Here is a 14262-nt window from a genome sequence, read left to right as displayed (position 1 = left end):
AGGCATGTCCCACAGTTGGAAGGGGTGACAACATCAAGATACTGCTCTTCACTGAGGCATAGATGTCATTCAACCCCATGAGAAACTTAATTAGCCTCTCATCCTGAAGTGATTTGGCCATTTTTATCTTTCCCCCACAGCTACATTCACAGGAGCACTTGACATGAGTATTCAAGGTATCTAGCTCATCCCATAGCCTCTTAATCTTAGTGAAATACCCTGCTATGTCACTTGACCCCTGAGCCAAATCACTTAACTCTTTCTGTAAATGATACATTTTTGCACCATTTGACTAACCAAACCTGTCTTCCATATCATCCCACAGATCTTTGGTTGTTTTGGAGTAGATGACACTTTCACCAATCTCTCTAGAAAGGGAGTTCAACAACCAAGATATGACCATGTCATTACACCTACTCCATAACTTAAAGTCAGGTGTTTCTGAGCTTGGTGCAATGCAGGTTCCATCTATGAACTCCATCTTATTTTTGGCAAAAAGAGCAATAAGAATGGACCTGGGCCACCCTCCATAGCTTCTACCACCAAAGCTTGTGTTTACCAAGTTCATTCCCGATGAATCTGAGGGGTGAAGGAAGTAGGGATGACTTGAGTCCTTCATTCCACCTCCATTATTTCCAGAAGTGGTGACACTTGCTGAAGTGGCCTCAATTGTTTCAGGAGCAGAACTCATTGAAGATGGTAGAGTGAAGATGAAAATGAACTGAAAAAAAACTAAAGGATCGATTCTTTAGAGTTGTTGCTCTGATACCATGTAGAGAGTGAAAGAGCAAAATTTAAGAGAATTTTTTCTGTATATCTCATTGATGTAAAATCTCTGGTATTTATCCAAGTATTGTAGCAGATGAGAACAAAAGAAAAATTTACACTTGCCTACTACCTATTGCCTATTAAATACAAACAAATTACAGCTATGTACTATGTACAACTTTATACAAATTTATGTATACCGTTAGGCATATCTAGAGCTTTATTACAGTTGTCTTTTGTTTCCAATCGACTGGACTTGGGTCCAAAATCAGAATTTGGGCTTGGGTCTTCAACTTTTGGACCATTTTCTTCTTTCTGGGCCCTATCCCCAAATCCATCTGCCTCTTTCCTCTTCATAGTCGACTGGTCTTCTCTCTTATGAGAAGTGAAAGAAGAATTAGATAATTGAAGCTTCATAGATGCGATTCCAACAGATAATAACTGATCTAGAATACTTGACATTTATAAATCAAGAAAGAATTAATTAATCTTTTCATCTTTACTCTATAAACTGTAGAGAGATTATAGTGAAAGTAAAAGTAGCAATAAATTGAGATTAAAAAATAAGGACAATTTAGTTATATTATCCATTTAATTAATATTTTTAAAGATATATGCAAAAGCCAAAAATTAACAAGTAAAAGGGATCGGAGGAAGTGATTATTCACACATATAAATACATGTATTATTTTGCATATAAATAATTCATGTTTTATACTCCTTACGTAACTAACTGTGAACCAGACGACCTCTTAGCTTTTTACGAGACGTTAATATTTTAAGATTCAAAGGCTTCGGGGCTCTTTCTTGCTCCCACATTTCCAATTTTTGACTACAAAAATGGAGTATTTAACTGCTTACACAGAAACTAGAATAACTTTCGAATTTGAGGAGCGTCGTCTATCACCTCAGCTAATTCAAGTCAACTGCAGATGATAAAATCATTCGTATAAGAAAAAATAGAAGTATTAAATAAGAGGACGTACGTGCGAACATAGACTTACCTTCAATAAGGATCAAAAACAAACAGGACAGATTGAATTGCTGAGCTGCTAGTTGCCGCCATACAGGACTATCTTCTATCGCTGCTTCTGCCTCTAATCAACGTCAGCCATTTTCATCCTATAAAAAAGCTTTGGTTACCAAGTATATATCCATAAACGATCAACGGCCAACAACCTCTACTAATTGGCTGATGCTTTGTTGGTATTTGGTGGTTGTTCTATTGCCATCTTCTGTTCTTTGCGACTAGCCAAAAGCCACCATACGTGTTCACGTTTACCACTTGGGGCGGATCCTCCGTTATACATCGTATTCATGTTGATATAATATTTTCGACGAGATTATAAATTTATATGTAAAAATTCACTAAAATTACAATAAATAGAACTCTTTTCGTTTCAATTTAGATGATGTAGTTTGACTAGCCACAAAATTTAAGAAAAAAAAAAGAGAAAAACTTTTGAAATATATAGTCTTAAAAGCTTAAGAGTCAAAAGCTTTGTGGGGAGTCAACATTGTGTGGCTCTAAAATCTTTTCATTAATGGTAAAGTTGATAAAATAAAAAGTTTAGAGATAAATTGTTCCCAAATATATAAACGTGTCATTCTTCTTGGAACGGATTAATAAATAAAATGTGTCATTTAAATTAAAGTGATTGACCAAACTAGATAGAACCTATAACTTTCACTACAACATTTTAGCCCTTTGACTACCCCAAAAAAGTGTGGCCTAAACTAGCAAAAGGTATGGCCTTTGGTCAAAGGCCACACTTTTCGACTTTAGGCAACACTTTTCTGGGGGTGGCCAAAAGAAGCGTAACCTTTGACCTAAGGGCACGCTTTTTAAATGTTGTCTTACCAGCCACGCTTAAAAGCATGGCCTATTAGTTAACAAAGACAACGCTTGTTACACCCCATATGGCAACGCTTTTATACCCTACAGCTACACACAAAAGGTGTGGCCTTTGTTACCTTTTAGGCCATACTTGTTAACCGTGGCTTCTAAAGAAACCCCTAGAAAACGTGGTCTTTGCTTATATACATGGTAGACGTACAGATATATAGCCACACTTTTAGAGCGTGACAATTTTGGCTAGGCTATACAATTTATTTTTATTTTTTTAAAAATTTACATTTTACATATAGCATGTAATTACAATAATTTCAAGCATATGCATTATTATCATATATTTTGATGATATAAAGAACTAAATTAGCTAATAAATACCAAAAATAATAATTCAAATGAGTATACATACTAATAAAATAGTGTGTCAAAATGCCCATTAACAATAAACTTTTCAAAAGTAAGTGTATTCATATAGTATCATGAATATTAGACATCTTAATATCCCAAAAATTATTTGCATTCACACTAAAGATCAAATTGACTTTCTGATACCATTTCCAATTGCATCACCCGCTTTCTCCTACATATATAAAAAAATTAATAATTAAAGAGAAACTAAACTGTAATCGTTCGTCTAGAAGAACAAAGACTATGATAGCATATAGTAGCACCATGTTTTGCATATTTTCAGTCATATATAAATAAAAATTGACTAATGAGTACAATAAACAAAATATAGTAGTCCCATTTCACTCTCCTAAACAAAATATAGTAGTCCCTTAAAAGAGGGTTAACAATGAAATCATTAGTTGTGAAGCTAAAGATCTACCTGTATAATGGTGGACATATTGCACCCAAGCTTTGTGACTGTGAAGGAAAATAACGTAGGTCACCAGGAAAGCCTGTTTTTATGTTTCGCATTGCAATTTCACTTTCAATGCTTCAATTACTGCAGAGAAGTCCTGGTCACTGAGACCATGAGATTTTGCAACCTCGTAAAGTTCATTAGTTGCAGCAGCAATTGGAGTGGGTTGTGAAACAGATTCAGCCAAACCCAGAGCTAGACGAAGGCCCTGAGACAAGCATATATTTTTTGGTTAGAAGATAACTTTAGGTTTGCATACAGGAGGTAGTCTTGGGATGTTAGAAAACCTTTTGCTGATGCTTCAAAGGAAACATTGTCGGATACAAAGATTTAACCATTGAAGGACCTTTCGTAGCGTACATTGGAGCACTAATAGCACCCTGCGAGATCACATATGCATGGTGCAAAATTAGTAACAGATATTAGACATATTTCTAAGTTCAATGCACCTTCTGAGCATCTTATACTAGGAAATCCCTTGAATAAGTCATTATTGAGAGGATGAAGTTCTCCTTGCATCAAAGAGGCAAAAAGAAAGTCGGAAACTTTTTACCCCTGCTTGAAATTCAAACGACGATGAGCAGATTTTATATCAGAAAGTCAATTAAGAGTTCACGTATATGTTCTCAAATATTACTTTTACTTGTGGACAATTATCGATTTTAAGTATTTTTCACATCATGCATTGTCCCGAAACTCATGGAGCTATTTTTAAGCCAGTTCAGTCATTTCACTAAGTAACCATCTCTATAACTTTTCCATACTCAACAGCCTCACAGATGTTGCTCAACATCCTTTAAGTATATGTTTCAGCAAATAGCATGGTCAAGGACATAACCTCTCTTTTTCTTTTTCTTTTCTTTTTCTTTTTTATATTTATGGTTGGCCTAATCGTATCCTAATAAAGGTAAAGTCTCAGCAACTTCAATCGACATGGAATACCAATCTTCCTCGAAAATATAAAAAAATAATACTTTGGGAAATTATCAACATTGTCAATCCTACCAAAATCCAGTTCAGAAACCCTAAAGAGCACAAAACATGTTTCTAGTTATATTGTTCTCATCGTTAGACGAGTTATTTGTGACTAGGCAATGAACAGGAGATTGCGCAAAGTAATTTATTGACCATCAAGAAGATAAAGTGATGCAAGAAACATATTCACAAGGGGCCAGCCTCAAAAGTAAGCTATTTGTTTTATCAGGAAGTACCTCCACTAATACACTTGGATCAAGTCCAACTTTCTCGCTAAGTACTGATCCTTCAGAAAAGGAAGCCATCATACTGCAAATTTTTTTGTGAAAGCAAGGTTGACATTTGCTTTAGTTAGAAAGAACAAAACTATGAAGAGATGAGAAAGAATTCAACAATAGAACCTTCCCATAACCATATTGACCACAAGCTTCATTGCAGCTCGATATCCAACTTCACCAAGGTAAAATCTTGACTGAGATAAAGGAAGAAAATATTAGGTGGTGGAAAGAGTCGCAACACTCAGTGAAGGGCAGAATGAGACCTTCCCCATGATATCCAACAGTGGAGCAACTATTTCATACAGCACGTTGTCATCTGAAAGGTTTGCGGCCATGGTTTGGACTTAATTCTTATTTTTTTGATAGTCTTAATACCTGGACTACATGCATTGCCTGTGGCTATAATTCATTGTATACTTATATAGATAAGGTATTATGTGAAAAATTTAAAAATCAGTAGTTTGTCAAATAATAGGTTGTCCTATTTATGAATAAAGTTCAAGTAATCCAAATTAATTACGCCTTCGTGCGTAGTTTAACTGGCATAACTGCATTTACATATACTAGAGTGCAAAGCCATAAATGAAATTCAGATAGCAGTATGAAATCCATAGAATAGCAACCAAAGAAACTTGCGTCCAGCAAATGCAATATCTATTTTAACAAATATATGAAATCACTAGGATAATTTTATTACCAACTTTGCATATGAATAAAAGATTGACTTAGAGCATGTCACGATGGTGTAACTTGTAATTAGTTCCTTTAAAGTACAAGCAACTTTGCATTTCTTCTCGTTCCAATTTCTTGCATCATTAACTATCATAACCTCACGCTTCTAGATATAACTAAGCCAGACATCTAACACCAGGAAAAAAAGAATCACTTCCAAACCCTGTTATGCTTACAAAAAATTTCCCCCAACCACTTATCAGAATTCTATACGCGTCATTCAGTGCTAAAGATGCAACAGTAATGTCCAAACCTTATAGTTTCCAGAGCAGAGACAAAGCAAATCGTACCCTTTTCCTGGACTCATTCCTTTTGCAGCTCCATATTTTCCACAAACAACATCCATCTGGAAAAACAATGCACTACTATCAAGATGCTGACTAGACTGGTCAAGTATATAGAAAGATGCACATATTAACACATGCTTCTGAAAGATCACCAGTTTAGGATAATCATAATTCTGCTGGTTAAGGAAGAACAACGATGATGAGTTTGAAGATAAAAATGAACGCTTTCCAGTGATTCATGAAGTTCACAAAATGAAAGCACATTGAAATCCATTAAATTAGTCTATCAAGGAATAATTGGAACATACTCTGCTTTTATGCTATGTTGCTCAGACTCTTCAAAAATATTGTTGGGTGTGTGTTAGATCCTCCGTATTTAGTGTATTTTTGGAGGATCTGACACGGGTGCGGCAACACTTTTGGAGAGTCCGAGCAACATAGCTTTTATGAGATTTTGCGCCATAGCAGAGCCCATAATTCCAAGACCTAGAAATCCAATGCTTGCTGGAGTATCATCAGCTGCACACAAACTAAAACACCAATCACACAAGATGCAACACCTAAACTTTTTGCCAGTTGAAAAATAGCATATGAAATAGATAACTCAATGCAAAACGACAGCTTATAAGAGGAAATTCAGGTTGTTGACAATGACAAAATCCTGATATAAGCAATAAGTTCATCCTATTTCAGTTTTAACACGGTGCCGTGCTGCCAGAATACTTTCTTCTTGCCTAGAGGTGCTAGGCTCAAGAGATATGCCCCGATATTTTAATGCTTTTGTAAAATAGACTCAATTCTAAGCAGCCCTGTCAAATCAACTTAAAAAGCCCATCCTGTTAAACACCAAGTACTTCAACATCTTCCCGTTCAGCTTTTACATATCAGAGCTTTATATATCCAGAAGTCCAAAAGAATTTCAATTTTTCTAACGACAACAAGATGCCGGGAATGTATTGTATGCTTAATAAAATAGACCAAAAACTAAAATTGATTCGTCCCCACTCCAGAACCACCAAACGCATACAAAAGAAGAGAAAAGCTTCCTCGTTCCATTTCTACATCTACTAGATTGCTACATAATCACAGTACAGCCAGAAGTAGCCACCCAGTATAGTTTGCACACCCAAATTCGTGTAATTTGAGTATCGGTGATTAATATACAACTTAAATTCCAGTGCAATAAGAGAGCAATCCAGATCCATGTAGTGGCTTAGTTAAATTCCAGTTGTGTCTTAGATAATCTACTTTTCTGGACACTTAGTGGAGGAGATAAACAAAAGGGTATAATGTCTTATTCCAAAAAAGCAAATAGGAATTTTACAATAAATTTCTTAAACTCCAACGCTACTTATAGATTAATCTTCAGAGAATGGTAAACAATTTCAAACTAGAGAAACAGAAGCTCGATACATGTTATAAAAATTGGACAAAAAACAAAAGAAAGAAGAATGTACTTTTGGGAGTAGAAGCAGAAGTTTGAGAAGAGAAAAAAGCCTTAAAACGTAACAAAGAAAGCGAGAGGGTTTACTAGCTGGGGAAAAGGAGAAGGGTTTAACAATTTAATGTGAGTGATACCGGGGGACAAAAAGAGAGCACATTGCGATGATTGCTGATGGCGCAGAAATTGGAGGTGAATTGAAGAGTGCAGTAAATAGGATTTCGAAACTGCAATTGGGTTTAAGCAAAATAAAGAATCTAATAATAAAACTTGCATCTCTAGAATCTATAATAACTACTAGGTCTAGTCCCCTCACGAAATTTGCTACAGAAACTAAGCAACAAAATAGGACAATTATGATATTTTTCAACAGTTTCTTTCAAACAGATAGCAAAAATTGTAAAGTTATTAAACGGAAAGCAAATTTCATAGAAAAAACTTACAAGTTTTTAGCAGTTGTAACCCTAAGCAAACGAACTTCCCAATTGAAATTGATGGCCACCAAACCCAAATAAGGAAGGTTTTGACTTTTGAGAAGAGCAATTAGAAGAAATTAAGGATCTCCATCAGCAGCTTTCCACAAAATCTACCCCTAATCTGCTTAATTAGATGACTAGAGCGTGTTTTAGGGAAGAAGAAGTACGGGAGTTTTCATGTGATTTGGGTAAAACTTAACTTAGTGGGATATTTTCAAGCATAATTATTTTTTGGTGGCAGAAAAGATTTAGGGGGGAAAAGATTTAGGGGAAAAGTTTAAGTGGAATTTTAGGGAATAATTAGAGCACACTTATATGGGGTAGCTTATACAAGTTAAATTACCACGCCCAATAAACGTGGTATTACATTTGAGTAAGCGTAGCCAATTATTTTATTATTTGACAACACTTGAAAAGTGTAGTATTTACTGTTTAAAAGCCACGCTTCATAAGTGTTGCCTAAAATCTGTATCCAAAGTACTTGACAAAGGCCACACCTTATAAAGCGTCCCCACAGATACTTTTGGCAACACTTTTCAAGTATTGTCTATACAGTGTGACTTAGGTCAAATTTGTTGTAGTGTTTGAAAATAGATAGATTCAATATTGAAGATATTAAAAGTTATACTACCCTTTGCCTAAGTCCATTTGGAATAATCGAAACCATAACAATAAAACAATACCAACAACCATATTAACAAAAAAAAAAAAGTGATTGACCAAACTGTGGAATACAAACTTCTAAACGTCCAGGGCCAATTACTAACAACATAAAATTAGCATTAATGTTAAGTGGCAGGCCCTCCCTAGGGGTTGGTATAAGATCAACATTGATGGTGCTTTTTAGGAGCAACTATCTTGAAGGAGGAAATCAGCGGAGTTATTTCGCGATTACAAGGGCCAATGGAGGACAGGCTACCAACAAGAAAATACACAGCAATATCACCAATCCAATGCAAACTTCAAGCATTTCGGCATGCACTTCAATAATCATCAGGGAACAAATATTTCAGTTGAAGTAGAAATTGATGCCACGGAGGTCATAGACGTTTTCTTCAGGATGATTATCCAACTTACAATATTTAATTTATGAATGCAGGTAGTTATGGACAAAGCAACATGCAAGGGAAGATCACATTGAAGCATAGCTTCCGCGAAAGGGAAACATGGTACACATCTTTGAGCAAAAGCAGTGCTCATGCAGCTAACATAAATTATGTGTCTTAGTTTTACCCACCTGAGTTTGTAATAGACGCCTATCAAAAGATCAGGATGGTTACATCTAATGTTAGAAGTTGTTCTACAGACCTGTGTTGTAATATGACTGCTTTAGTAATGACATTGCCTTACAAAGGCATTATTTTTACCCATAGCGGCATAATATTAACGACAGTGCTAAGGGTCATGGACCTAGTTGTTATTATTATTATTATTTATTATTATTATTATTATAAGTACTTTTTATGTTTAAAAAAAAGATCTTAAAAGTTGAATTTATAGAAATAAAATTCTGAATCTGTCCATGGTTCAAGCTTTTTTAACCGAGAAGTCAAAAATCTTGGGATCAACAATTTAATGCTAAGTAGCGATGTACTTTTAATTCAGTTAGTTAACAAATACATTACCGGAGACTGATGAATTTTGAGCAAGCCTAATTTGGCAACATCTCCAATGCCTAAATATATCGCCACTTGATTAGATAATAATAAAATAATAATAATAATAATAATAATAATAATAATAATAATAATAATAAAATAATAATAATAATAATAATAATAATAATAATAATGTTAATCAAAATGGTTTAGTAATATAAACCAAAGATGTCTCTTTTCCCAACTAAAATAAGGTTTTTAGGTCATAATATGAAAAATGAATAATAATAATAAATAATAATAATAATAATAATAAAAATAATAATAATAATAATAATAATAATAATAATGATACATCGTACTTGAATTTTAAGGTTGCAATCGATTAGACATCCGGAGACTCACTTTCTTAGATTTTTAACTTCTATAATCACTCAATAGAAGTAATAATTGTAATTATTTAAAAACATGGAGATGTAAGTTACATAATTATCTAACAGTATAAAAAGATTTAACGCCAGTGATTATAACTTCTGATATAGATGGTTAATCGCCACACATAAAGATTTACATGTAATTACCTCATAAGCGACTTTATTGTGTAATTACTTTTTACGTGTCAGCGCATAGAACTCAAAATTGAGATTAGAAACTGAAAAAGTAAAAGCAAGTAACATACTAAAACATGATAAAATATACTGATAATATAAAAATATTTATGCTGTCAAAGTATACAAATTAAATCCATTGTCTTTTACTAAGCATATCATGCTTTGGTTATAAAAGCTTGACTTTTGTGTTTGATAATGTATAATTATTTTACACCATTACATCAAGTTATCTACAACAAGAAACAATACATAGCAAACCTAGTGTGGTAAATCAAAAAATGAAATTAATACATGTTAAAATTACGTGATATAAATTTTACACGGCTAGTTTTAAGAAAATTGCTATATCATCATAGACATCTTATTTGAAACAACGCATGTTATTTTTAAACGACCAATATGAAAAATTAGTACTCAACCACTAAAATGTTTTTAGGACTTTGCTAACTACTTCCTCCGTTTCAATTTAGATGGAGTAGCTTAATTCGGCATGGATTTACGAAAAAAGAGAGACTTTTAAACTTCTGGCCTTGAAAGCTTAAGGGGTAAAAGCTTTGTGGAGCAATGGCATTTGTATAGTCATAAAAGTTTCTCATATGAAGGGTAATTGAGTAAAATAAAAATTCAAGTTGAATTATTTCTAATTATAAAAATGTGTAATTCTTTTTGGAATATACTAATAAAGAAGGGTATCAACTTAATTAATTGAAATAGGATGGAGTAGTAATTACTTAAACGGTTAATTTAAGAAAAATATAACCTCGAAATATACTAGTAAAGATTGCCAAGTCATAAAAACTGATAGCAGTAACTATGATTTCCTGGTAATGCTTATTTCGAACAACAAACGAGGAATTCACAAAGATGCTTCTTTTTTAACTGAAGAGTACGGTCTAAAAATACACCAAGATGAGGTTTAAAAATTTCAACGTGATACTACATACTCTATCATTATTCCTTCCCACCTAAAGAGCATATAGATCAATATTGTTAATTCTAATATATATTACTAGTGTATTACCGACAAATGCAGATTGTTTGACTTTGCCCGTTCTGGAGATTTACAAAACAATCACAAATTGCCTATACAGCCACATAAAAGCTGCAAGCACTCTATTTTTTTCTCTTACCTCCTCTTCTGCAATTTTTTTAACAGAGACTCTAAAAGTAGTATACTATAATAACATTCTTCTCAGTAAAGCATCGGCCGCGACTCCTTTATCAATTTCCAAAGCAGCAGTTACGTGTTATCTTTCTGTAAAGCGGGCACTATCTCAACCTTTAGCATCGTAATTCCACCTGCTATTGGTGTGTGATGTAAACTCGCCCGGTTGAGTTTGATAGTAAATCAAGCAGCTTCTTGTTTAAAAGTTCTATATATGCCCGGTTCAGATTCTTTGACGCGGGTTGAACGCGAAGCACACGAGCGAAAACCGCCGGGGGCACAATCAATCTCAACCTTGGATCGGACTTAATAAACCCTTCAAACATCTTTGGCCATTCGAAACATCAGACTAATATGACTTTTGAAGATTGACTATGCCATAACTACGCATAACAAGCCATATCGGAGCGACTTGAACCTTCGACCTTGACCGATTTTGCAGTGTGCTGTTTGTAATCTAAGAACTCGAGTCATATTTCAGACTCACGCTCTTATTTCATCAAATATTCAGATTATGCTTAACGGCTGTAGCTAACACATTTGGTTTCTCTAACCCACATGCAACAACAATCTAAGTAACTTAGTAACCATTTATGGTGGCACTAAGACTCAAGAGTCAGCTCGTTCAATTCCATCAAGAATAAATGTCTAAACTCTGGACTAATGCATCACTACCATCCAATAGCACATCCACGTGGAGCCAGATTTTTGTGCTCATTAGCAACCTCAGCTAGTTGACTAATTGGGTCAACGGCCTTGTGTTGAAGTGGTCCCTATAGTTAGCAAAGAGGAAAAGTGGGACCAATCAGTCAGCCACCGTCAAGCTTCAATAACTCTACGTAAGGAACCACAGGAAGATAAAGAGAAATTACTTTTCAACAGAAGTAGGTATAGGCCCTAAATATTGCAGGGAAAAATACCAGCCAGTTGCAAGCCCTTAGTAATACGTAGAGTGCGTTTGAATCAGAAACGCGTGAGACAGACGAGCTTTCCAATACTTATAACACCTAGGGTTTCGAAGCTTTCCGGTACGAGCGGCGATTATGTACAGAGGATAGCTTTCACTGGTTGTACCTTGAAAGTACACCACCGCCAGTGCCCGGAAAACATGAAGGATTTTGGTAAGTTTTATGCATATTTGCGAGCAGTCCATGACTACCATTTCTAGCTCCGTACGGCGGTGAACGCGAAGCCAGTTAAATTCCACGGAGTTGGAAACAAGTGCACAGCTTCACCAACGAAAGCAGGCGGAAGCAACGGTGCCTGGAAAAAATGCAAAGAATTAGGGCTTAACCAGTTGAGTCATACAGGGACAAATATGGTTTTGAATATCTTTCATAATGGTGTCAAACGATTCGGGGCGATATGGGGCAGTTTCGGGTAAAACGGTTTCGGAGTAACCCGGTTTCAACTTGGCTTAGAACGGGTATTTAAATGTTTTTTGTAATAAGCAATTTGAAGTCCACACCATTTGATGGCTTTGTGTAACGGAAATTCTTTCAGGGTCAAGTGGGTTGAATTTGCTATGTTTTGATTGGTTTTGAGGCTATTAATTTGAATGCAAGACTTCCCATTTTGGTTGGAGCATATGCTGGCAAAAGAGAAGGGGATTACAGAGGGAAGATTTTATAGCAGAAACGTTACGGAAGGTGCAAGGGTGACGAGAGATTGTTGTTGAATAAGAAAGAGGAAAAGAGGTGTTAAGGAGTTTCAAAACTGAAGAGAGAAGAATCTTAGTCGTAAGACAAAAAGGAAAGGGTATTGTTGTAACGTAGTAAATGAAAGGCTTTTGGCATTTTTCGAAGAAGTCAAACTGGTGTGTGCGCTTGGTTCATTTGTTAAACATTGGGCTAATGAAACAGAGGATCTAGCTTAGTGCTCAGCTTTTGAATCAATGACATTGGGCTTCCCTAGGATTTTGGAGATAAATGTATATTTAATTCGTACTTCACTTATTAAATGAGTAAATTACAATTGTATTATATATCTGCTTGGTGGAATTAGAGAAAAAAAGTTATCCCCTTCTTGAGTCTAGTTGAGTTGACAATATTTGGACTAAATTCCTTTTGCGAAAGCCATATACAAAAAGGATCGAAAAGGAGTACGATATTTTGCATGCTTGTAATTGGAATTCCTATTTTAGTAACAGCTATATTCATTTGAAAAACACTATACTCCCTCCCTCCAAGTTGTACTTGTCTCTTATAGCTGAAAAAAATGTCCATTTTTTATATTGTCCAGTTTTGAAAATCAATGCATAATTTTACCGTTTTTTACCTATTTTTTATACATTCTTATTAATTGCTTCCGACCATTCCAATTTGAGTGAACTTATTTTTCTTTTAGTCCATGCCAAAAAGAATGACATTATTCTATATTTGGAACTAATTTGACCTTTATGCAATGATTTGTAGCTACACCAATATATAAATATATATATATATATATATATATATTATATATTGTGCCTCATTTTACAACCACAAGTTCAAAAATCTTCTTTTTTTTTTTCTTTAAACTTCGTGGTCAGTCAAATAAACACATAAATTAAAAACGGAGGAGTATTGTTTATTTCCAATTTTATGTATTCAATATATAATAATATGGGTGACATTATTAAAATTAATTAATATTAATCTTTGTCTGTTTTTAAAAGAGTACATTAAGTCATAGTGAACAAGTAAATTCGAACGTGAGGGAGTACGTTCTTTATTTAATTTGCTGAGCCGAGTATTTATTATAGACTTTGTTAATTTGGCTAAAGCGATCATTATTGTGAACCCCTAGCCAGATAGTGCCATCACAATATCATACTGACCAGGAACTTACTACGGAGTAAATTATCTCCTTACTCGATAGTTATACAATTACAATATTCACCGCAGAAAAAGAGTACGTATAATCTCATCCCTCCTCTCCTTCTACGCTTGAGACACGATAGAGGTTTACATACTGATACTGAATCTGTTTCTTGTTATTAATTACAGTTTAATAATGTTTAATGTTTCTTGAAATTTTTAACTTCAAAAGACGAGATATCTCTTATTTAAGCATTTTCCGTTTCGCTTTTCCGATACCGGGTATTTTCTATTTTAAGGCGAACTAATCATCCAAATCGTGCAACGTAAGGTATGACTTCAACGGGAGCATTAGAAAGACAACAACATACACATTGGCTCTGGAAAGATATGCACAATTTGTTGGTGAAGGTTGG

General features: G+C 34.6%; 1 protein-coding gene across 1 annotated transcript; it reads right to left on the bottom strand.

Annotated features, from left to right (window-relative positions):
• LOC109237485 (glyoxylate/succinic semialdehyde reductase 2, chloroplastic-like) lies at nt 3128–5073 on the bottom strand. Its single transcript, XM_019403802.1, has 6 exons — nt 5002–5073; nt 4862–4932; nt 4697–4769; nt 3773–3877; nt 3450–3693; nt 3128–3200 (listed from the first exon to the last, which is right to left on the bottom strand). The coding sequence occupies exons 1-5, from the start codon at nt 5071–5073 to the stop codon at nt 3529–3531; spliced, it is 486 nt and encodes a 161-aa protein (XP_019259347.1). The 3' UTR covers nt 3128–3200; nt 3450–3528.

Source organism: Nicotiana attenuata, chromosome 1 (genome assembly GCF_001879085.1).
Source record: "Nicotiana attenuata strain UT chromosome 1, NIATTr2, whole genome shotgun sequence".
NCBI classification, from domain to species: Eukaryota; Viridiplantae; Streptophyta; class Magnoliopsida; order Solanales; family Solanaceae; genus Nicotiana; species Nicotiana attenuata.
The sequence above is the reverse complement of the archived record's forward strand: the minus strand, read 5'-3'. Positions and strand labels throughout refer to the sequence as shown.

What these genes read in the sequence shown, in the direction of transcription:
- LOC109237485 (XM_019403802.1), bottom strand. Translation starts at nt 5,073, where the DNA reads ATGGCCGCAAACCTTTCAGATGACAACGTGCTGTATGAAATAGTTGCT. An exon ending in TGTTGGATATCATGGGGAAG is followed by an intron (nt 4,933 to 5,001) that starts GTCTCATTCTGC and finishes CCTTTATCTCAG; the next exon opens with TCAAGATTTTACCTTGGTGA. An exon ending in GTCAATATGGTTATGGGAAG is followed by an intron (nt 4,770 to 4,861) that starts GTTCTATTGTTG and finishes AAAAATTTGCAG; the next exon opens with TATGATGGCTTCCTTTTCTG.